Raw genomic sequence first — 24,718 nt, forward strand, 5'->3', positions numbered from 1 at the left:
CCAGACCCTGCAGCGGAGCCCCCCAGGGTACTGCGCCCCCCGGCTATAAATAACCTCCCTGCAGGAGTCTCCTGTACCCCCAGACCCTGCAGTGGAGCCCCCCAGGGTACTGCGCCCCCGGCTATAAATAACCCCCCGGGAGGAGTCTCCTGTACCCCCAGACCCTGCAGCGGAGCCCCCCAGTGTACTGCGCTTTCAGCTATAAATAACCTCCCTGCAGGAGTCTCCTGTACCCCCAGACCCTGCAGCGAAGCCCCCCAGTGTACTGCGCCCTCTGCTATAAATAACCCCCCTGCAGGAGTCTCCTGTACCCCCAGACCCTGCAGCGGAGCCCCCCAGTGTACTGCGCCCTCAGCTATAAATAACCCCCCGGCAGGAGTCTCCTGTACCCCCAGACACTGCAGCGGAGCCCCCCAGTGTACTGCGCCCCTTGCTATAAATAACCTCCCTGCAGGAGACTCCTGTACCCCCAGACCCTGCAGCGGAGCCCCCCAATGTACTGCGCCCTCTGCTATAAATATCCTCCATGCAGGAGTCTCCTGTACCCCCAGACCCTGCAGCGGAGCCCCCCAGTGTACTGCGCCCTCAGCTATAAATAACCTCCCTGCAGGAGTCTCCTGTACCCCCAGACCCTGCAGCGGAGCCCCCCAGTGTACTGCGCCCTCAGCTATAAATAACCTCCCTGCATGAGTCTCCTGTACCCCCAGACCCTGCAGCGGAGCCCCCCAGGGTACTGCGCCCTCTGCTATAAATAACCCCCCTGCAGGAGTCTCCTGTACCCCCAGACCCTGCAGCGGAGCCCCCCAGTGTACTGCGCCCTCTGCTATAAATAACCCCCCTGCAGGAGTCTCCTGTACCCCCAGACCCTGCAGCGGAGCCCCCCAGTGTACTGCGCCCTCAGCTATAAATAACCCCCCGGCAGGAGTCTCCTGTACCCCCAGACCCTGCAGCGGAGCCCCCCAGTGTACTGCGCCCTCTGCTATAAATATCCTCCCTGCAGGAGTCTCCTGTACCCCCAGACCCTGCAGCGGAGCCCCCCAGTGTACTGCGCCCTCAGCTATAAATAACCTCCCTGCATGAGTCTCCTGTACCCCCAGACCCTGCAGCGGAGCCCCCCAGTGTACTGCGCCCTCAGCTATAAATAACCTCCCTGCAGGAGTCTCCTGTACCCCCAGACCCTGCAGCGGAGCCCCCCAGTGTACTGCGCCCTCTGCTATAAATAACCTCCCTGCATGAGTCTCCTGTACCCCCAGACCCTGCAGCGGAGCCCCCCAGGGTACTGCGCCCTCAGCTATAAATAACCTCCCTGCAGGAGTCTCCTGTACCCCCAGACCCTGCAGCGGAGCCCCCCAGTGTACTGCGCCCTCAGCTATAAATAACCCCCCGGCAGGAGTCTCCTGTACCCCCAGACACTGCAGCGGAGCCCCCCAGTGTACTGCGCCCTCAGCTATAAATAACCTCCCTGCAGGAGTCTCCTGTACCCCCAGACCCTGCAGCGGAGCCCCCCAGGGTACTGCGCCCTCTGCTATAAATAACCTCCCTGCAGGAGTCTCCTGTACCCCCAGACCCTGCAGCGAAGCCCCCCAGTGTACTGCGCCCTCTGCTATAAATAACCCCCCGGGAGGAGTCTCCTGTACCCCCAGACCCTGCAGCGGAGCCCCCCAGTGTACTGCGCCCTCTGCTATAAATAACCCCCCGGGAGGAGTCTCCTGTACCCCCAGACCCTGCAGCGGAGCCCCCCAGTGTACTGCGCCCTCTGCTATAAATATCCTCCCTGCAGGAGTCTCCTGTACCCCCAGACCCTGCAGCGAAGCCCCCCAGTGTACTGCGCCCTCTGCTATAAATAACCCCCCGGGAGGAGTCTCCTGTACCCCCAGACCCTGCAGCGGAGCCCCCCAGTGTACTGCGCTTTCAGCTATAAATAACCTCCCTGCAGGAGTCTCCTGTACCCCCAGACCCTGCAGCGGAGCCCCCCAGTGTACTGCGCCCTCTGCTATAAATAACCTCCCTGCAGGAGTCTCTTGTACCCCCAGACCCTGCAGCGGAGCCCCCCAGTGTACTGCGCCCTCAGCTATAAATAACCCCCTGGGAGGAGTCTCCTGTACCCCCAGACCCTGCAGCGGAGCCCCCCAGTGTACTGCGCCCTCTTCTATAAATAACCTCCCTGCAGGAGTCTCCTGTACCCCCAGACCCTGCAGCGGAGCCCCCCAGTGTACTGCGCCCTCTGCTATAAATAACCTCCCTACAGGAGTCTCCTGTACCCCCAGACCCTGCAGCGGAGCCCCCCAGGGTACTGCGCCCCCGGCTATAAATAACCTCCCTGCAGGAGTCTCCTGTACCCCCAGACCCTGCAGCGAAGCCCCCCAGTGTACTGCGCCCTCAGCTATAAATAACCCCCCGGGAGGAGTATCCTGTACCCCCAGACCCTGCAGCGGAGCCCCCCAGTGTACTGCGCTTTCAGCTATACATAACCTCCCTGCAGGAGTCTCCTGTACCCCCAGACCCTGCAGCGGAGCCCCCCAGTGTACTGCGCCCTCTGCTATAAATAACCTCCCTGCAGGAGTCTCTTGTACCCCCAGACCCTGCAGCGGAGCCCCCCAGTGTACTGCGCCCTCAGCTATAAATAACCCCCCGGGAGGAGTCTCCTGTACCCCCAGACCCTGCAGCGGAGCCCCCCAGTGTACTGCGCCCTCAGCTATTAATAACCTCCCTGCAGGAGTCTCCTGTACCCCCAGACCCTGCAGCGGAGCCCCCCAGTGTACTGCGCCCTCTGCTATAAATAACCTCCCTGCAGGAGTCTCCTGTACTCCCAGACCCTGCAGCGGAGCCCCCCAGGGTACTGCGCCCCCCGGCTATAAATAACCTCCCTGCAGGAGTCTCCTGTACCCCCAGACCCTGCAGTGGAGCCCCCCAGGGTACTGCGCCCCCGGCTATAAATAACCCCCCGGGAGGAGTCTCCTGTACCCCCAGACCCTGCAGCAGAGCCCCCCAGTGTACTGCGCCCTCTGCTATAAATAACCTCCCTGCAGGAGTCTCCTGTACTCCCAGACCCTGCAGCGGAGCCCCCCAGGGTACTGCGCCCCCCGGCTATAAATAACCTCCCTGCAGGAGTCTCCTGTACCCCCAGACCCTGCAGCGGAGCCCCCCAGTGTACTGCGCTTTCAGCTATAAATAACCTCCCTGCAGGAGTCTCCTGTACCCCCAGACCCTGCAGCGAAGCCCCCCAGTGTACTGCGCCCTCTGCTATAAATAACCCCCCTGCAGGAGTCTCCTGTACCCCCAGACCCTGCAGCGGAGCCCCCCAGTGTACTGCGCCCTCAGCTATAAATAACCCCCCGGCAGGAGTCTCCTGTACCCCCAGACACTGCAGCGGAGCCCCCCAGTGTACTGCGCCCCTTGCTATAAATAACCTCCCTGCAGGAGACTCCTGTACCCCCAGACCCTGCAGCGGAGCCCCCCAGGGTACTGCGCCCTCTGCTATAAATAACCCCCCTGCAGGAGTCTCCTGTACCCCCAGACCCTGCAGCGGAGCCCCCCAGTGTACTGCGCCCTCTGCTATAAATAACCCCCCTGCAGGAGTCTCCTCTACCCCCAGACCCTGCAGCGGAGCCCCCCAGTGTACTGCGCCCTCAGCTATAAATAACCCCCCGGCAGGAGTCTCCTGTACCCCCAGACCCTGCAGCGGAGCCCCCCAGTGTACTGCGCCCTCTGCTATAAATATCCTCCCTGCAGGAGTCTCCTGTACCCCCAGACCCTGCAGCGGAGCCCCCCAGTGTACTGCGCCCTCAGCTATAAATAACCTCCCTGCATGAGTCTCCTGTACCCCCAGACCCTGCAGCGGAGCCCCCCAGTGTACTGCGCCCTCAGCTATAAATAACCTCCCTGCAGGAGTCTCCTGTACCCCCAGACCCTGCAGCGGAGCCCCCCAGGGTACTGCGCCCTCTGCTATAAATAACCTCCCTGCAGGAGTCTCCTGTACCCCCAGACCCTGCAGCGAAGCCCCCCAGTGTACTGCGCCCTCTGCTATAAATAACCCCCCGGGAGGAGTCTCCTGTACCCCCAGACCCTGCAGCGGAGCCCCCCAGTGTACTGCGCCCTCTGCTATAAATAACCCCCCGGGAGGAGTCTCCTGTACCCCCAGACCCTGCAGCGGAGCCCCCCAGTGTACTGCGCCCTCTGCTATAAATATCCTCCCTGCAGGAGTCTCCTGTACCCCCAGACCCTGCAGCGAAGCCCCCCAGTGTACTGCGCCCTCTGCTATAAATAACCCCCCGGGAGGAGTCTCCTGTACCCCCAGACCCTGCAGCGGAGCCCCCCAGTGTACTACGCCCTCTGCTATAAATATCCTCCCTGCAGGAGTCTCCTGTACCCCCAGACCCTGCAGCGGAGCCCCCCAGTGTACTGCGCCCTCAGCTATAAATAACCTCCCTGCATGAGTCTCCTGTACCCCCAGACCCTGCAGCGGAGCCCCCCAGTGTACTGCGCCCTCAGCTATAAATAACCTCCCTGCATGAGTCTCCTGTACCCCCAGACCCTGCAGCGGAGCCCCCCAGGGTACTGCGCCCTCAGCTATAAATAACCCCCCGGCAGGAGTCTCCTGTACCCCCAGACACTGCAGCGGAGCCCCCCAGTGTACTGCGCCCTCAGCTATAAATAACCTCCATGCAGGAGTCTCCTGTACCCCCAGACCCTGCAGCGGAGCCCCCCAGTGTACTGCGCCCTCTGCTATAAATAACCTCCCTGCAGGAGTCTCCTGTACCCCCAGACCCTGCAGCGGAGCCCCCCAGTGTACTGCGCCCTCTGCTATAAATAACCTCCCTGCAGGAGTCTCCTGTACCCCCAGACCCTGCAGCGGAGCCCCCCAGTGTACTGCGCCCTCTGCTATAAATATCCTCCCTGCATGAGTCTCCTGTACCCCCAGACCCTGCAGCGGAGCCCCCCAGTGTACTGCGCTTTCAGCTATAAATAACCTCCCTGCAGGAGTCTCCTGTACCCCCAGACCCTGCAGCGGAGCCCCCCAGTGTACTGCGCCCTCAGCTATAAATAACCTCCCTGCAGGAGTCTCCTGTACCCCCAGACCCTGCAGCGGAGCCCCCCAGTGTACTGCGCCCTCTGCTATAAATAACCTCCCTGCAGGAGTCTCTTGTACCCCCAGACCCTGCAGCGGAGCCCCCCAGTGTACTGCGCCCTCAGCTATAAATAACCCCCCGGGAGGAGTCTCCTGTACCCCCAGACCCTGCAGCGGAGCCCCCCAGTGTACTGCGCCCTCTTCTATAAATAACCTCCCTGCAGGAGTCTCCTGTACCCCCAGACCCTGCAGCGGAGCCCCCCCAGTGTACTGCGCCCTCTGCTATAAATAACCTCCCTACAGGAGTCTCCTGTACCCCCAGACCCTGCAGCGGAGCCCCCCAGGGTACTGCGCCCCCAGCTATAAATAACCTCCCTGCAGGAGTCTCCTGTACCCCCAGACCCTGCAGCGAAGCCCCCCAGTGTACTGCGCCCTCAGCTATAAATAACCCCCCGGGAGGAGTATCCTGTACCCCCAGACCCTGCAGCGGAGCCCCCCAGTGTACTGCGCCCTCTTCTATAAATAACCTCCCTGCAGGAGTCTCCTGTACCCCCAGACCCTGCAGCGGAGCCCCCCAGTGTACTGCGCCCTCTGCTATAAATAACCTCCCTGCAGGAGTCTCTTGTACCCCCAGACCCTGCAGCGGAGCCCCCCAGTGTACTGCGCCCTCAGCTATAAATAACCCCCCGGGAGGAGTCTCCTGTACCCCCAGACCCTGCAGCGGAGCCCCCCAGTGTACTGCGCCCTCAGCTATTAATAACCTCCCTGCAGGAGTCTCCTGTACCCCCAGACCCTGCAGCGGAGCCCCCCAGGGTACTGCGCCCTCTTCTATAAATAACCTCCCTGCAGGAGTCTCCTGTACCCCCAGACACTGCAGCGGAGCCCCCCAGTGTACTGCGCCCTCTGCTATAAATAACCTCCCTGCAGGAGTCTCCTGTACTCCCAGACCCTGCAGCGGAGCCCCCCAGGGTACTGCGCCCCCCGGCTATAAATAACCTCCCTGCAGGAGTCTCCTGTACCCCCAGACCCTGCAGTGGAGCCCCCCAGGGTACTGCGCCCCCGGCTATAAATAACCCCCCGGGAGGAGTCTCCTGTACCCCCAGACCCTGCAGCAGAGCCCCCCAGTGTACTGCGCCCTCTGCTATAAATAACCTCCCTGCAGGAGTCTCCTGTACTCCCAGACCCTGCAGCGGAGCCCCCCAGGGTACTGCGCCCCCCGGCTATAAATAACCTCCCTGCAGGAGTCTCCTGTACCCCCAGACCCTGCAGTGGAGCCCCCCAGGGTACTGCGCCCCCGGCTATAAATAACCCCCCGGGAGGAGTCTCCTGTACCCCCAGACCCTGCAGCGGAGCCCCCCAGTGTACTGCGCTTTCAGCTATAAATAACCTCCCTGCAGGAGTCTCCTGTACCCCCAGACCCTGCAGCGAAGCCCCCCAGTGTACTGCGCCCTCTGCTATAAATAACCCCCCTGCCGGAGTCTCCTGTACCCCCAGACCCTGCAGCGGAGCCCCCCAGTGTACTGCGCCCTCAGCTATAAATAACCCCCCGGCAGGAGTCTCCTGTACCCCCAGACACTGCAGCGGAGCCCCCCAGTGTACTGCGCCCCTTGCTATAAATAACCTCCCTGCAGGAGACTCCTGTACCCCCAGACCCTGCAGCGGAGCCCCCCAATGTACTGCGCCCTCTGCTATAAATATCCTCCATGCAGGAGTCTCCTGTACCCCCAGACCCTGCAGCGGAGCCCCCCAGTGTACTGCGCCCTCAGCTATAAATAACCTCCCTGCATGAGTCTCCTGTACCCCCAGACCCTGCAGCGGAGCCCCCCAGGGTACTGCGCCCCCCGGCTATAAATAACCTCCCTGCAGGAGTCTCCTGTACCCCCAGACCCTGCAGCGGAGCCCCCCAGTGTACTGCGCCCTCTGCTATAAATATCCTCCCTGCAGGAGTCTCCTGTACCCCCAGACCCTGCAGCGGAGCCCCCCAGTGTACTGCGCCCTCAGCTATAAATAACCTCCCTGCATGAGTCTCCTGTACCCCCAGACCCTGCAGCGGAGCCCCCCAGGGTACTGCGCCCTCTGCTATAAATAACCCCCCTGCAGGAGTCTCCTGTACCCCCAGACCCTGCAGCGGAGCCCCCCAGTGTACTGCGCCCTCTGCTTTTAATAACCCCCCTGCAGGAGTCTCCTGTACCCCCAGACCCTGCAGCGGAGCCCCCCAGTGTACTGCGCCCTCAGCTATAAATAACCCCCCGGCAGGAGTCTCCTGTACCCCCAGACCCTGCAGCGGAGCCCCCCAGTGTACTGCGCCCTCTGCTATAAATATCCTCCCTGCAGGAGTCTCCTGTACCCCCAGACCCTGCAGCGGAGCCCCCCAGTGTACTGCGCCCTCAGCTATAAATAACCTCCCTGCAGGAGTCTCCTGTACCCCCAGACCCTGCAGCGGAGCCCCCCAGGGTACTGCGCCCTCAGCTATAAATAACCTCCCTGCAGGAGTCTCCTGTACCCCCAGACCCTGCAGCGGAGCCCCCCAGTGTACTGCGCCCTCAGCTATAAATATCCCCCCGGCAGGAGTCTACTGTACCCCCAGACACTGCAGCGGAGCCCCCCAGTGTACTGCGCCCTCAGCTATAAATAACCTCCCTGCAGGAGTCTCCTGTACCCCCAGACCCTGCAGCGGAGCCCCCCAGGGTACTGCGCCCTCTGCTATAAATAACCTCCCTGCAGGAGTCTCCTGTACCCCCAGACCCTGCAGCGAAGCCCCCCAGTGTACTGCGCCCTCTGCTATAAATAACCCCCCGGGAGGAGTCTCCTGTACCCCCAGACCCTGCAGCGGAGCCCCCCAGTGTACTGCGCCCTCTGCTATAAATAACCCCCCGGGAGGAGTCTCCTGTACTCCCAGACCCTGCAGCGGAGCCCCCCAGTGTACTGCGCCCTCTGCTATAAATATCCTCCCTGCAGGAGTCTCCTGTACCCCCAGACCCTGCAGCGAAGCCCCCCAGTGTACTGCGCCCTCTGCTATAAATAACCCCCCGGGAGGAGTCTCCTGTACCCCCAGACCCTGCAGCGGAGCCCCCCAGTGTACTACGCCCTCTGCTATAAATATCCTCCCTGCAGGAGTCTCCTGTACCCCCAGACCCTGCAGTGGAGCCCCCCAGTGTACTGCGCCCTCAGCTATAAATAACCTCCCTGCATGAGTCTCCTGTACCCCCAGACCCTGCAGCGGAGCCCCCCAGTGTACTGCGCCCTCAGCTATAAATAACCTCCCTGCATGAGTCTCCTGTACCCCCAGACCCTGCAGCGGAGCCCCCCAGGGTACTGCGCCCTCAGCTATAAATAACCCCCCGGCAGGAGTCTCCTGTACCCCCAGACACTGCAGCGGAGCCCCCCAGTGTACTGCGCCCTCAGCTATAAATAACCTCCATGCAGGAGTCTCCTGTACCCCCAGACCCTGCAGCGGAGCCCCCCAGTGTACTGCGCCCTCTGCTATAAATAACCTCCCTGCAGGAGTCTCCTGTACCCCCAGACCCTGCAGCGGAGCCCCCCAGTGTACTGCGCCCTCTGCTATAAATAACCTCCCTGCAGGAGTCTCCTGTACCCCCAGACCCTGCAGCGGAGCCCCCCAGTGTACTGCGCCCTCTGCTATAAATAACCTCCCTGCAGGAGTCTCCTGTACCCCCAGACCCTGCAGCGGAGCCCCCCAGTGTACTGCGCCCTCTGCTATAAATATCCTCCCTGCAGGAGTCTCCTGTACCCCCAGACCCTGCAGCGGAGCCCCCCAGTGTACTGCGCCCTCAGCTATAAATAACCTCCCTGCAGGAGTCTCCTGTACCCCCAGACCCTGCAGCGGAGCCCCCCAGTGTACTGCACCCTCAGCTATAAATAACCTCCCTGCAGGAGTCTCCTGTACCCCCAGACCCTGCAGCGGAGCCCCCCAGGGTACTGCGCCCCCTGGCTATAAATAACCTCCCTGCAGGAGTCTCCTGTACCCCCAGACCCTGCAGCGGAGCCCCCCAGTGTACTGCGCCCTCAGCTATAAATAACCCCCCGGGAGGAGTCTCCTGTACCCCCAGACCCTGCAGCGGAGCCCCCCAGTGTACTGCGCTTTCAGCTATAAATAACCTCCCTGCAGGAGTCTCCTGTACCCCCAGACCCTGCAGCGGAGCCCCCCAGTGTACTGCGCCCTCAGCTATAAATAACCTCCCTGCAGGAGTCTCCTGTACCCCCAGACCCTGCAGCGGAGCCCCCCAGTGTACTGCACCCTCTGCTATAAATAACCTCCCTGCAGGAGTCTCCTGTACCCCCAGACCCTGCAGCGGAGCCCCCCAGTGTACTGCGCCCTCTGCTATAAATATCCTCCCTGCATGAGTCTCCTGTACCCCCAGACCCTGCAGCGGAGCCCCCCAGTGTACTGCGCCCTCAGCTATAAATAACCTCCCTGCAGGAGTCTCCTGTACTCCCAGACCCTGCAGCGGAGCCCCCCAGTGTACTGCGCCCTCTGCTATAAATAACCTCCCTGCAGGAGTCTCCTGTACCCCCAGACCCTGCAGCGGAGCCCCCCAGTGTACTGCGCCCTCTGCTATAAATATCCTCCCTGCAGGAGTCTCCTGTACCCCCAGACCCTGCAGCGGAGCCCCCCAGTGTACTGCGCCCTCAGCTATTAATAACCTCCCTGCAGGAGTCTCCTGTACCCCCAGACCCTGCAGCGGAGCCCCCCAGTGTACTGCGCCCTCTGCTATAAATAACCTCCCTGCATGAGTCTCCTGTACCCCCAGACCCTGCAGCGGAGCCCCCCAGGGTACTGCGCCCTCTGCTATAAATAACCCCCCTGCAGGAGTCTCCTGTACCCCCAGACCCTGCAGCGGAGCCCCCCAGTGTACTGCGCCCTCTGCTATAAATATCCTCCCTGCAGGACTCCACCATTGGCTTCATGTATTATTGAGAGTCTCTGGGGATTAGCGGCACATGAATCATTAACCGGCCTACATGTAGGTAAGCTGCGCCGGGAGCCGCTCATGCGTCTGCTAATAGGAGATGAAATGCGGCTGCAGGAAAAATGGAGCGGACGAGGCAGGACTACGGCATCTGAAGCGGCAGAGGTCTGGGCAGAGGTGTCTTATTGAGCCAGAATTTCACATCTAGTTTTGACCGGAGTGATCAATACTTTGCACTTCCTGAGGAATTCCTGGGGGACCAATCAGAGCGCACTGTATGGGGTCATGTATACATCAGCCTATGCCCTTGGCTCGTCCTCTGCTGTCAAGATATTAGGACGGCTTTTCACTTCACGCTACTTCCAGACTTGTGATTACCTGATCTTCCAGGAGAAAACGCTGCACTGAGCACACTTCTGTATCACATGGCGCATGCGTCCTACAGTGTATATCAGGGGAGACTGCGGGACAGGGGTAGCTGCTATTTACAATCTGGGGGAGATGTGTAATCAGACCTCACACTGCTGTGTTCTGTGTTCTCTGCAGCCAGTGTTATGTACTGTCCCTGGAGAGATGTGTAATCAGACCTCACACTGCTGTGCTCTGTGCTCTCTGCAGCCAGTGTTATGTATTGTCCCTGGAAAGATGTGTAATCAGACCTCACACTGCTGTGCTCTGTGCTCTCTGCAGCCAGTGTTATGTATTATCCCTGGAGAGATGTGTAATCATACCTCACACTGCTGTGCTCTGTGCTCTCTGCAGCCAGTGTTATGTATTGTCCCTGGAAAGATGTGTAATCATACCTCACACTGCTGTGCTCTCTGCAGCCAGTGTTATGTATTGTCCCTGGAGAGATGTGTAATCATACATCACACTGCTGTGTTCTGTGTTCTCTGCAGCCAGTGTTATGTACTGTCCCTGGAGAGATGTGTAATCAGACCTCACACTGCTGTGCTCTGTGCTCTCTGCAGCCAGTGTTATGTATTGTCCCTGGAAAGATGTGTAATCAGACCTCACACTGCTGTGCTCTGTGCTCTCTGCAGCCAGTGTTATGTATTATCCCTGGAGAGATGTGTAATCATACCTCACACTGCTGTGCTCTGTGCTCTCTGCAGCCAGTGTTATGTATTGTCCCTGGAAAGATGTGTAATCATACCTCACACTGCTGTGCTCTCTGCAGCCAGTGTTATGTATTGTCCCTGGAGAGATGTGTAATCATACATCACACTGCTGTGTTCTGTGTTCTCTGCAGCCAGTGTTATGTACTGTCCCTGGAGAGATGTGTAATCAGACCTCACACTGCTGTGCTCTGTGCTCTCTGCAGCCAGTGTTATGTATTGTCCCTGGAAAGATGTGTAATCATACCTCACACTGCTGTGCTCTCTGCAGCCAGTGTTATGTATTGTCCCTGGAGAGATGTGTAATCAGACCTCACACTGCTGTGTTCTGTGTTCTCTGCAGCCAGTGTTATGTACTGTCCCTGGAGAGATGTGTAATCAGACCTCACACTGCTGTGCTCTGTGCTCTCTGCAGCCAGTGTTATGTATTGTCCCTGGAGAGATGTGTAATCAGACCTCACACTGCTGTGCCCTGTGCTCTCTGCAGCCAGTGTTATGTATTGTCCCTGGAGAGATGTGTAATCAGACCTCACACTGCTGTGCTCTGTGCTCCCTGCAGCCAGTGTTATGTATTGTCCCTGGAGAGATGTGTAATCATACCTCACACTGCTGTGCTCTGTGCTCTCTGCAGCCAGTGTTATGTATTGTCCCTGGAGAGATGTGTAATCAGACCTCACACTGCTGTGCTCTGTGCTCTCTGCAGCCAGTGTTATGTACTGTCCCTGGCGAGATGTGTAATCAGACCTCACACTGCTGTGCTCTGTGCAGCCAGTGTTATGTATTGTCCATGGACAGATGTGTAATCATACCTCACACTGCTGTGCTCTGTGCTCTCTGCAGCCAGTGTTATGTACTGTCCCTGGAGAGATGTGTAATCAGACCTCACACTGCTGTGCTCTGTGCTCCCTGCAGCCAGTGTTATGTATTGTCCCTGGAGAGATGTGTAATCAGACCTCACACTGCTGTGCTCTGTGCTCTCTGCAGCCAGTGTTATGTATTGTCCCTGGAGAGATGTGTAATCAGACCTCACACTGCTGTGCTCTGTGCTCTCTGCAGCCAGTGTTATGTATTGTCCCTGGAGAGATGTGTAATCAGACCTTACACTGCTGTGTTCTGTGTTCTCTGCAGCCAGTGTTATGTACTGTCCCTGGAGAGATGTGTAATCATACATCACACTGCTGTGCTCTGTGCTCTCTGCAGCCAGTGTTATGTACTGTCCCTGGAGAGATGTGTAATCAGACCTCACACTGCTGTGCTCTGTGCTCTCTGCAGCCAGTGTTATGTATTGTCCCTGGAAAGATGTGTAATCATACCTCACACTGCTGTGCTCTCTGCAGCCAGTGTTATGTATTGTCCCTGGAGAGATGTGTAATCAGACCTCACACTGCTGTGTTCTGTGTTCTCTGCAGCCAGTGTTATGTACTGTCCCTGGAGAGATGTGTAATCAGACCTCACACTGCTGTGCTCTGTGCTCTCTGCAGCCAGTGTTATGTATTGTCCCTGGAGAGATGTGTAATCAGACCTCACACTGCTGTGCCCTGTGCTCTCTGCAGCCAGTGTTATGTATTGTCCCTGGAGAGATGTGTAATCAGACCTCACACTGCTGTGCTCTGTGCTCCCTGCAGCCAGTGTTATGTACTGTCCCTGGAGAGATGTGTAATCATACCTCACACTGCTGTGCTCTGTGCTCTCTGCAGCCAGTGTTATGTATTGTCCCTGGAGAGATGTGTAATCAGACCTCACACTGCTGTGCTCTGTGCTCTCTGCAGCCAGTGTTATGTACTGTCCCTGGCGAGATGTGTAATCAGACCTCACACTGCTGTGCTCTGTGCAGCCAGTGTTATGTATTGTCCATGGAGAGATGTGTAATCATACCTCACACTGCTGTGCTCTGTGCTCTCTGCAGCCAGTGTTATGTACTGTCCCTGGAGAGATGTGTAATCAGACCTCACACTGCTGTGCTCTGTGCTCCCTGCAGCCAGTGTTATGTATTGTCCCTGGAGAGATGTGTAATCAGACCTCACACTGCTGTGCTCTGTGCTCTCTGCAGCCAGTGTTATGTATTGTCCCTGGAGAGATGTGTAATCAGACCTCACACTGCTGTGCTCTGTGCTCTCTGCAGCCAGTGTTATGTATTGTCCCTGGAGAGATGTGTAATCAGACCTTACACTGCTGTGCTCTGTGCTCTCTGCAGCCAGTGCTATGTATTGTCCCTGGAGAGATGTGTAATCAGACCTCACACTGCTGTGCTCTGTGCTCCCTGCAGCCAGTGTTATTTACTGTCCCTGGAGAGATGTGTAATCAGACCTCACACTGCTGTGCTCTGTGCTCTCTGCAGCCAGTGTTATGTAATATTCCTGGAGAGATGTGTAATCAGACCTCACACTGCTGTGCTCTGTGCTCTCTGCAGCCAGTGTTATGTATTGTCCCTGGAGAGATGTGTAATCAGACCTCACACTGCTGTGCTCTGTGCTCTCTGCAGCCAGTGTTATGTATTGTCCTTGGAGAGATGTGTAATCAGTCCTCACACTGCTGTGCTCTCTGCAGCCAGTGTTATGTATTGTCCCTGGAGAGATGTGTAATCAGACCTTACACTGCTGTGCTCTGTGCTCTCTGCAGCCAGTGCTATGTATTGTCCCTGGAGAGATGTGTAATCAGACCTCACACTGCTGTGCTCTGTGCTCCCTGCAGCCAGTGTTATTTACTGTCCCTGGAGAGATGTGTAATCAGACCTCACACTGCTGTGCTCTGTGCTCTCTGCAGCCAGTGTTATGTATTGTCCCTGGAGAGATGTGTAATCATCCCTCACACTGCTGTGCTCTGTGCTCTCTGCAGCCAGTGTTATGTATTGTCACTGGAGAGATGTGTAATCAGACCTCACACTGCTGTGCTCTGTACTCCCTGCAGCCAGTGTTATGTATTGTCCCTGGAGAGATGTGTAATCAGACCTCACACTGCTGTGCTCTGTGCTCTCTGCAGCCAGTGTTATGTATTGTCCCTGGAGAGATATGTAATCAGACCTCACACTGCTGTGCTCTGTGCTCTCTGCAGCCAGTGTTATGTATTGTCCCTGGAGAGATGTGTAATCAGACCTCACACTGCTGTGCTCTGTACTCTCTGCTGCCAGTGTTATGTATTGTCCCTGGAGAGATGTGTAATCAGACCTCACACTGCTGTGCTCTGTACTCTCTGCAGCCAGTGATATGTATTGTCCCTGGAGAGATGTGTAATCAGACCTCACATTGCTGTGCTCTGTGCTCTCTGCAGCCAGTGTTATGTATTGTCCCTGGAGAGATGTGTAATCATACCTCACACTGCTGTGCTCTGTGCTCTCTGCAGCCAGTCCTATGTATTGTCCCTGGAGAGAGGTGTAATCAGACCTCACACTGCTGTGCTCTGTGCTCTCTGCAGCCAGTGTTATGTATTGTCCCTGGAGAGATGTGTAATCAGACCTCACACTGCTGTGCTCTGTGCTCTCTGCAGCCACTGTTATGTATTGTCCCTGGAGAGATGTGTAATCAGACCTCACACTGCTGTGCTCTGTACCATATGTGTTTGTGCTGTAGCTGTGGGGCAGTTATTATTAGTGTTTGCTCTTTTCTTTAGGGTGGAATGAACTCCTCATCGCCTCCTTCTCCCATCGATCTATAGCTGTCAAAGATGGAATCCTCTTGGCTACCGGGCTGCACGTACACAGGAACAGCGCGCACAGCGCCGGAGTCGGCGCCATCTTTGACCGGTACCAGATTGTTGATCCGTTCCTCCCTATTTCTGAGATCACGTCTTGTTCCAAAACCTTCCCGTCATTGAGTGCATAAACATGGAGGCCTATGCTGTACACCTACCTGATGTGCACTTACATCACTGCCGTGTCCCCTGCGCTGTACACCTACCTGATGTGCACTTACATCACTGCCGTGTCCCCTGCGCTGTACACCTACCTGATGTGCACTTACATCACTGCCGTGTCTCCTGCGCTGTACACCTACCTGATGTGCACTTATATCACTGCCGTGTCCCCTGCACTGTACACCTACCTGATGTGCACTTACATCACTGCCGTGTCCCCTGCGCTCTACACCTACCTGATGTGCACTTACATCACTGCCGTGTCTCCTGCGCTGTACACCTACCTGATGTGCACTTACATCACTGCCGTGTCCCCTGCACTGTACACCTACCTGATGTGCACTTGCATCACTGCCGTGTCCCCTGCACTGTACACCTACCTGATGTGCACTTACATCACTGCCGTGTCCCCTGCGCTCTACACCTACCTGATGTGCACTTGCATCACTGCCGTGTCCCCTGCGCTCTACACCTACCTGATGTGCACTTACATCACTGCCGTGTCCCCTGCGCTCTACACCTACCTGATGTGCACTTATATCACTGCCGTGTCCCCTGCACTGTACACCTACCTGATGTGCACTTACATCACTGCCGTGTCCCCTGCGCTCTACACCTACCTGATGTGCACTTACATCACTGCCGTGTCTCCTGCGCTGTACACCTACCTGATGTGCACTTACATCACTGCCGTGTCCCCTGCACTGTACACCTACCTGATGTGCACTTGCATCACTGCCGTGTCCCCTGCACTGTACACCTACCTGATGTGCACTTACATCACTGCCGTGTCCCCTGCGCTCTACACCTACCTGATGTGCACTTACATCACTGCCGTGTCCCCTGCACTGTACACCTACCTGATGTGCACTTGCATCACTGCCGTGTCCCCTGCGCTCTACACCTACCTGATGTGCACTTGCATCACTGCCGTGTCCCCTGCGCTCTACACCTACCTGATGTGCACTTGCATCACTGCCGTGTCCCCTGCGCTGTACACCTACCTGATGTGCACTTACATCACTGCCGTATCCCCTGCACTCTACACCTACCTGATGTGCACTTACATCACTGCCGTGTCCCCTGCGCTGTACACCTACCTGATGTGCACTTAAATCACTGCCGTGTCCCCTGCGCTGTACACCTACCTGATGTGCACTTAAATCACTGCCCTGTCCCCTGCGCTGTACACCTACCTGATGTGCACTTAAATCACTGCTCTGTCCCCTGCGCTCTACACCTACCTGATGTGCACTTACATCACTGCCATGTCCCCTGCGCTCTACACCTACCTGATGTGCACTTACATCACTGCCGTGTCCCCTGCGCTGTACACCTACCTGATGTGCACTTACATCACTGCCGTGTCCCCTGCGCTCTACACCTACCTGATGTGCACTTACATCACTGCCGTATCCCCTGCGCTGTACACCTACCTGATGTGCACTTACATCACTGCCGTGTCCCCTGCACTCTACACCTACCTGATGTGCACTTACATCACTGCCGTGTCCCCTGCGCTGTACACCTACCTGATGTGCACTTACATCACTGCCGTGTCCCCTGCGCTGTACACCTACCTGATGTGCACTTACATCACTGCCGTGTCCCCTGCGCTGTACACCTACCTGATGTGCACTTACATCACTGCCGTATCCCCTGCACTCTACAACTACCTGATGTGCACTTACATCACTGCCCTGTGCCCTGCACTGTACACCTACCTGATGTGCACTTGCATCACTGCCGTGTCCCCTGCGCTCTACACCTACCTGATGTGCACTTACATCACTGCCGTGTCCCCTGCGCTGTACACCTACCTGATTTGCACTTAAATCACTGCCGTGTCCCCTGCGCTGTACACCTACCTGATGTGCACTTAAATCACTGCCCTGTCCCCTGCGCTGTACACCTACCTGATGTGCACTTAAATCACTGCTCTGTCCCCTGCGCTCTACACCTACCTGATGTGCACTTACATCACTGCCGTGTCCCCTGCGCTCTACACCTACCTGATGTGCACTTACATCACTGCCCTGTCCCCTGCGCTGTACACCTACCTGATGTGCACTTACATCACTGCCGTGTCCCCTGCGCTGTACACCTACCTGATGTGCACTTACATCACTGCCGTGTCCCCTGCGCTCTACACCTACCTGATGTGCACTTACATCACTGCCGTGTCCCCTGTGCTGTACACCTACCTGATGTGCACTTACATCACTGCCCTGTCCCCTGCGCTGTACACCTACCTGATGTGCACTTACATCACTGCCCTGTCCCCTGCGCTGTACACCTACCTGATGTGCACTTACATCACTGCCGTGTCCCCTGCGCTGTACACCTACCTGATGTGCACTTACATCACTGCCCTGTCCCCTGCGCTGTACACCTACCTGATGTGCACTTACATCACTGCCCTGTCCCCTGCGCTGTACACCTACCTGATGTGCACTTACATCACTGCCCTGTCCCCTGCGCTGTACACCTACCTGATGTGCACTTACATCACTGCCGTGTCCCCTGCGCTGTACACCTACCTGATGTGCACTTATATCACTGCCCTGTCCCCTGCGCTGTACACCTACCTGATCCTCTGCTTATTATATATAACATGATGTGCACATTCTCCATAAGGTTTTGTTGTAAACCAGGTCCTTGTTGGCCCATGTACAGTCATGTACCTGTGTATCAGTATATCTGTCCCTCTCACATGTGACCCCCCCGCTGCTTACATTGCAGAGTCCTCACAGAACTGGTCTCCAAAATGCGGGACATGCAGATGGACAAGACGGAGCTGGGCTGCTTACGGGCCATTGTCGTATTCAACCCAGGTGAGAAATTGTCCCTGTCCTGCTGCAGCGCATCGTGTGTGCCGGAGCCCATGTGTATGACCACCACAGGGCACTGCCCGCTCCATGGTCATTCCTCCCCAGTGTGACCTGTGATCTATACGTTTCCTGCAGATTCTAAGGGTCTGTCCAACCCCTCGGAGGTGGAGGCGTTACGTGAGAAGGTCTATGCATCGCTGGAAGCTTACTGTAAACACAAGTACCCAGAGCAGCCGGGGAGGTGAGTACTTACCCCTTCCCCCCTATGCACGCCAGGATATCCTGACCAGGTGCAGTATTTTTGGCCTCTGCTGCTTTTTACTGGTGATGCAAAAATAGAACAGGAAACCAAACAGAATGGATGAGGGCGAGAGCCGTGACCGGAAAAGTGGCAAACACGGCAGTGAAAGTGGCAGCACCATTGTATGGGGGAAGCAAGTTACCAACATCATAGAGTTTTACTAGAGCTACAGGCGATGAATCTGTAGCCAAGCCATGCAGATTACCCAGCATTCCTGGGTGCAGGCTACATGCAGTACCATGGCTTGGCAGCAGAGGCTGGTGTTACCCTCACATCCCCAAGCATCAGGTTTTCCATGGCCTCGGTTATCGCCCTCCTCATCCCTCCACCGCACATTGTCCGAGCGCTCGGACCCTTCCCCCGGCCATCGTATGTTTTAGGTTAAACTTTCGAGTTGCACTTCCTGGACAGCGCTCAGAAAGTCTTGTTTTTCCTGGCACTCGCACTTCTGTTCTCAACAAGTCAGCAGAAATGATCCCCGATTCTGGCCTCCTTCCAATCTGTAAAAGGAATTGGTTTATTTTTTCCCCCTGACCACGAAGATTGCGTGATGACGGGGGAGAAAAAAATCTGCCATGATCCCTTGAAAGCGCGGTGAACAATTAATGAGAGTTGTCAGAGCTTCAGTCCATACAGAACCAACAGGAAGAGGCTTAACCCATCACATGCCTCACCCCAACATCACTGATGATACAGTGTATCTCATCTGTGTTACAGTGTATCCTGGGTGATTGTACACAGATGATACAGTGTATCCCGGGTGACTGTACACAGATGATACAGTGTATCCCGGGTGACTGTACACAGATGATACAGTGTATCCCGGGTGACTGTACACAGATGATACAGTGTATCCCGGGTGACTGTACACAGATGATACAGTGTATCCCGGGTGACTGTACACAGATGATACAGTGTATCCCGGGTGACTGTACACAGATGATACAGTGTATCCCGGGTGACTGTACACAGATGATACAGAGCATCCTGGGTGACTGTACACAGATGATACAGTGTATCCCGGGTGACTGTACACAGATGATACAGTGTATCCCGGGTGACTGTACACAGATGATACAGTGTATCCCGGGTGACTGTACACAGATGATACAGAGCATCCTGGGTGACTGTACACAGATGATACAGAGCAGCCATATGAGATACAGTATATCCTGGGTGACTGTACACATGATACAGTGCGGTCAGAGGAGATACAGTGTATCCTGGGTGACTGTACACAGAGGATACTGGGCAGTTAGATGAGATTGTATCTCATCTGGCTGCACTGTATCACCCAGGATACACTATATCATCTAACTGCCCAGTATCACCTGTGTACAGTCACCCAGGATACACTGTAACATATATGAGATACATTGTATCCTGGATGACTGTACACAGATGATACAGTGCGGTCAGAGGAGATGGTGTATCCCGGGTGATACAGTGCGGTCAGAGGAGATAGTGTATCCCGGGTGATACAGTGTGGTCAGAGGAGATGGTGTATCCCGGGTGATACAGTGCGGTCAGAGGAGATGGTGTATCCCGGGTGATACAGTGCGGTCAGAGGAGATGGTGTATCCCGGGTGATACAGTGTGGTCAGAGGAGATAGTGTATCCCGGGTGATACAGTGCGGTCAGATGAGATAGTGTATCCTGGGTGATACAGTGCGGTCAGAGGAGATACATCTATTATAGTAAATAGATAAACGCCAGTAAGTCTCTTGCAGTCGCTGACTTGTATCTGTCCTCTCTTTTCCCGGCAGGTTTGCGAAGCTTTTGTTGCGTCTCCCCGCTCTGCGATCCATCGGCCTCAAATGCTTGGAACACCTCTTCTTTTTCAAGCTAATAGGAGACACACCCATTGACACCTTCTTAATGGAGATGCTGGAAGCGCCTCATCAAATGACTTAAGAGGAGCAATGGATTTCTGCCCCCCCCCCCCCCCCATGTGCCGAGGGCGATAGACTTCTTTATAGGACGCCCTCAAGAGACACTGTGGTCCCTCCACGCTTCAAGAAAACGTCCAGGATCCCTCATCCGATGTCACACATGCGCCTTCAGTCCATCCACAGAGCTAGGACCGCGCTGTCCCATCGTGTGACGGACGCCCGGGACAGGCCCTAAAGGTCTCTGTGTTTTTCCTTTAAGAAGGTTCGGCTGTCGCTCTTCTAGATGACTGTGACCCCAGAAATATCCGCACAGATCCCGGAAGGTGAATGTATCTTTATTCTTTAAGTACATGCGATGCGTAAGGACTGAGGAAGACTTTACTGCTCCTCGGCTCATCCCATATCTGATATTAGGCCTTAATCACCCTCATGGAGCCGCCTCTCAGTACACCGGGGCGAGCCCCCCTCCCGCGGAGGGATAATGTGCGGACTCTTACCCTGTGGCGTCAGTGCCGGATGGTCGCGCTCCACTGCCGGAGGTTGTGTTTTTTAGGGTGGTTGGTTGGTTTAGCTTTTGTGTTAAGGCTCTTTTTGGAACAAGGCACTACAGAATGAATGATTTATTTTTGTTTTTATGTATTTGGGAAAGTTTTAGGAGCCCAGAGACGGCGATTACTGCCTCTTTAATAGCAAAATAAAAAAAAATGTAAAAAAAAAAGTATAAAACTTCAGTATCAGGAGAGTGAAATACGAGGACTATTAAATACCACGGGTAGAATTCAGGGATTTTGTCCAATTCTTTCAAGACTCCTCTTGGGCTAGAGGGGGCTGCAGAGCATCACTTAACCCCTCAAGTCATGGAGGCAGGAAATCCCAGACATGTCAGTGTCCACCGATCACCTGCCGCAGCTCTGGTGTTGTAGGGTTCGGTACCGGGGGTGGCGTTCATCTGTTTGGAGCTGTGACACTGCCGCTCTATAGTAAGGAGGGTCCCACCCGCGAGGGTCCTCAGCAGCCGCTGCAGCCTTTCTTCTTCTTCTATGTGTATTTTCCAAAGAATCTTGTTCTCTTGGTTGTGTCTCTCTGGTGCAGGAGAGCGGGTATTGTGTACGCACGCTTCTGTGAAGCCTCCTCCCTTCTTACCTGCTAGTGACGCCGTTGTTATACCTGTTATATATAGTGACGAGCAGGGAGAGTCATGGGAACCTCCAACCAGAGCCGGGCGCTCGCTGCCTCCTCACACATGTACAGTGATCACACCCCATAATAACACCCCAATGATCAGACCCGGGGGGGGGGGGGGGACGGAGCTGCACCCCCTGTAATCTGCACCACAGGAGCCGCTCTGTGCCTTACAGGGTAACATCGGGGTGACTGTCCTGACACAGGAGCCCAAAACCTCAAGGCAAAGCAGCATTAACCCCGTCCATCCTGTGTGATCTCTAGCATTCGTCCAGTGCCTTACAGACGCAGCGGCTCCGTGCAGGACCTTGCCTTAATCTCCACAGGGACAATGACCACCAGTCTGTTGGACTGACCCCTAATTGTGTAATTTGTACTTCACCCCGAGGCTCTGTGTACATTTCCGCTGCACAGATAGTTTTTCTGTAACCTTCATTGCCTCATAGTAGCAAATAACATGAATAAGTGACAGGAACTGCAAACATTGTTATCAATTAATGTAAGTGTCATGTATTTCCTGAGCTCTAGATGGCGCTGTTCTCACACGGCCATAGATTCCCAGCCTATAGGAACCCTCCTATATGGGGGTCATCTGCATATATTCTATAGAGATGAATTCCAGACAGCCATATCACTTGGCATCCAGCTTTCCCAGTCGGTGACATCTGGCAATACATATTCCGAACCCTAGATGACCTTATGCCCCCCACACCCAAAAATCCCAGCAGAGGACACACACGTACCCGGCCCTACACCCGAGAATCTCGGGAGATGACATGCACACTCAGCCCTACATCTGGACATCCCAGCAGAGGACACGCACACTCAGTCCTACATCTGGACATCCCAGCAGAGGACACGCACACTCAGCCCTACATCTGGACATCCCAGCAGAGGACACGCACACTCAGCCCTACATCTGGACATCCCAGCAGAGGACACGCACACTCAGCCCTACATCTGGACATCCCAGCAGAGGACACGCACACTCAGCCCTACATCTGGACATCCCAGCAGAGGACACGCACACTCAGCCCTACATCTGGACGTCCCAGCAGAGGACACACACACTCAGCCCTACATCTGGACATCCCAGCAGAGGACACGCACACTCAGCCCTACATCTGGACGTCCCAGCAGAGGACACGCACACTCAGCCCTACATCTGGACGTCCCAGCAGAGGACACGCACACTCAGCCCTACATCTGGACGTCCCAGCAGAGGACACGCACACTCAGCCCTACATCTGGACGTCCCAGCAGAGGACACGCACACTCAGCCCTACATCTGGACGTCCCAGCAGAGGACACGCACACTCAGCCCTACATCTGGACGTCCCAGCAGAGGACACGCACACTCAGCCCTACATCTGGACGTCCCAGCAGAGGACACGCACACTCAGCCCTACATCTGGACGTCCCAGCAGAGGACACGCACACTCAGCCCTACATCTGGACGTCCCAGCAGAGGACACGCACACTCAGCCCTACATCTGGACGTCCCAGCAGAGGACACGCACACCCGGCTCTGCCATACTGCATCAATTTTGAGATGCTGCAGGACTTGGGGGTTCCCATTCAGAGCGCTCTGGGGATCACCAGCAATGAGTTTTCATGTGTCCTTCTTGTGATATTATGTAAAATTTAAAGTGTATTACAAAAGTAAAACAAAAAAAATTGTAAAAAAAAATATAGAAAGGATTAAAAATTGTATTGTATCAGCAAAGTTTAAAAAAAATACAAAAACAACAAAAAAAGATCTATTTTTGTATTCTGGACCTTTTCCCCGCTGTATCAGTTTTGTATGGACTTTCAGGTGTTCTGGATTCCAGCTGTTGTATGGAGCGTCCATAGTCAGACACGTGGGGGCGCTCTCATCATCTGGCAGGTCCAGTCTCCGGCCCCCCCCGGGCTGGTTCTGTACCCCCCTCCTGGATGACCAGCCTTTGGGATGTGTAAGAGTCACTTATCCTGTAATAGTCAGGACTGGCCACATGGTGGCAGCACTTACCACTGTGTGTATCAGGCTATGGGGGTACAGGATGTGTGACCCACATTGTAAGGGGGCGCCGGGGTGTGACTGGACACCTCCATGTATTGTGCTGGAATGTCTCTGGTTCTGATCCATGTATCACGGGCCGCGGTCCCCCCAGTACACTGTGTTCATGTGATTATTGCCTTTCTGCTCGGTCTTACTGTGAATCACTTCTGCACATGTTATTAACGTCAGAATGAAAAACATTGGAAAATCCGACTATTTTCTGGATGAATTGTAACAGGATGAGCGATTATAAAGTCAACTTCAAAGTTGTGTCGTCTCCGGGTCATTCTTTCTCTATCACACCCTAATGAGGAGCAGTCAGAACCGGCGGGTCCAGTATGTTCTGCCGGATGGGGGAGAGCAGAGAACTACACGACCGGTCATTGCAGCCATCAATAGGGTCCGGATCACAGCCCAATATTGTATCTTTCCCACAACCGGTGACATTGTGACCACGACATGTACAAAGTATCTGCCATAAACCACCTCATTCTATAGGATGATGAGAGAACAGATGGAGGATGGGGGTTATTGTTCTCTAGGAGCTGAGCAGCACACAGCAAGCATCTAGTGATCCAGCAAGAGCTCTGCCGCCCCCTGCTGGATACATGCAGGGATGACACCCACAATACAGACCATGTAATCCATATAGAGTAGATGTGGCCCTGCTGTGCCTGACCTAGTGACCTGCAGAGGGATACAGGACCCTAATACACAAGTTACATTACATCCACCATCAAAATCCATCATGATAAACCAGAGACATGACTTATAGACCCAGGCACCGGGACCTGGTAATCTTCTTATATTTGTTACCAGATCCCTCCGTGCTGCAGCTTCACAGGCTGTTACACTGTGCAGGAGCATTTCCCCCTCCCACTGTCAAACTACAGCAGGCAAAGGGTGGGGCTCTGGTAATAAATATAAGTAAATACATGACTGCACATTAGCATAATTGTAAAAGTTGATTTTAGAAGGAAGGAGGCCATGGATTACAAATAAGAAGATTCCCACAATCCCGGCGCCCGGATCTGGGAGTAATGTCCCTGGTTTATCAGGATGGATTGTGATGGGAGATTTCCTTTTATAAATTCCTTACAGCGCCCTCTGGTGTTCATTATATTTATATACATGTATACACACACAACATGCCATTACTGAGCATGCGTGGGGGGGAGATTACAGGTCCAGTGCAGGTACATGTGTGTAGATGAGATTACAGGTCCAGTGCAGGTACATGTGTGGAGGGGAGATTACAGGTCCAGTGCAGTTACATGTGTGTAGATGAGATTACAGGTCCAGTGCGGGTACATGTGTGGAGGGGAGATTACAGGTCCAGTGCAGGTACATGTGTGTAGATGAGATTACAGGTCCAGTGCAGGTACATGTGTGGAGGAGAGATTACAGGTCCAATGCAGGTACATGTGTGGAGGGGAGATTACAGGTCCAGTGCAGGTACATGTGTGTAGATGAGATTACAGGTCCAGTGCGGGTACTTGTGTGGG

General features: G+C 55.3%; 1 protein-coding gene across 4 annotated transcripts in view; it reads left to right on the forward strand.

Moving 5' to 3' along the window:
• RXRA (retinoid X receptor alpha) overlaps nucleotides 1–23,483 on the forward strand; it is a 142,414-nt gene extending 118,931 nt beyond the window's left edge. For all 4 annotated transcript variants that reach the window (XM_072125785.1, XM_072125783.1, XM_072125782.1 and 1 more), the window contains 4 exons: nucleotides 14,724–14,856; nucleotides 17,709–17,800; nucleotides 17,933–18,038; nucleotides 19,865–23,483. In XM_072125785.1, coding sequence (XP_071981886.1) covers nucleotides 14,724–14,856; nucleotides 17,709–17,800; nucleotides 17,933–18,038; nucleotides 19,865–20,012 — 479 coding nt within the window. In that variant the 3' untranslated portion in view covers nucleotides 20,013–23,483. The remainder of the gene's footprint in view (nucleotides 1–14,723; nucleotides 14,857–17,708; nucleotides 17,801–17,932; nucleotides 18,039–19,864) is intronic.
• The last annotated feature ends 1,235 nt before the right edge of the window (nucleotides 23,484–24,718 follow it).

The sequence above is a fragment of the Engystomops pustulosus genome, chromosome 9, assembly GCF_040894005.1.
Source record: "Engystomops pustulosus chromosome 9, aEngPut4.maternal, whole genome shotgun sequence".
Lineage (NCBI taxonomy): Eukaryota > Metazoa > Chordata > Amphibia > Anura > Leptodactylidae > Engystomops > Engystomops pustulosus.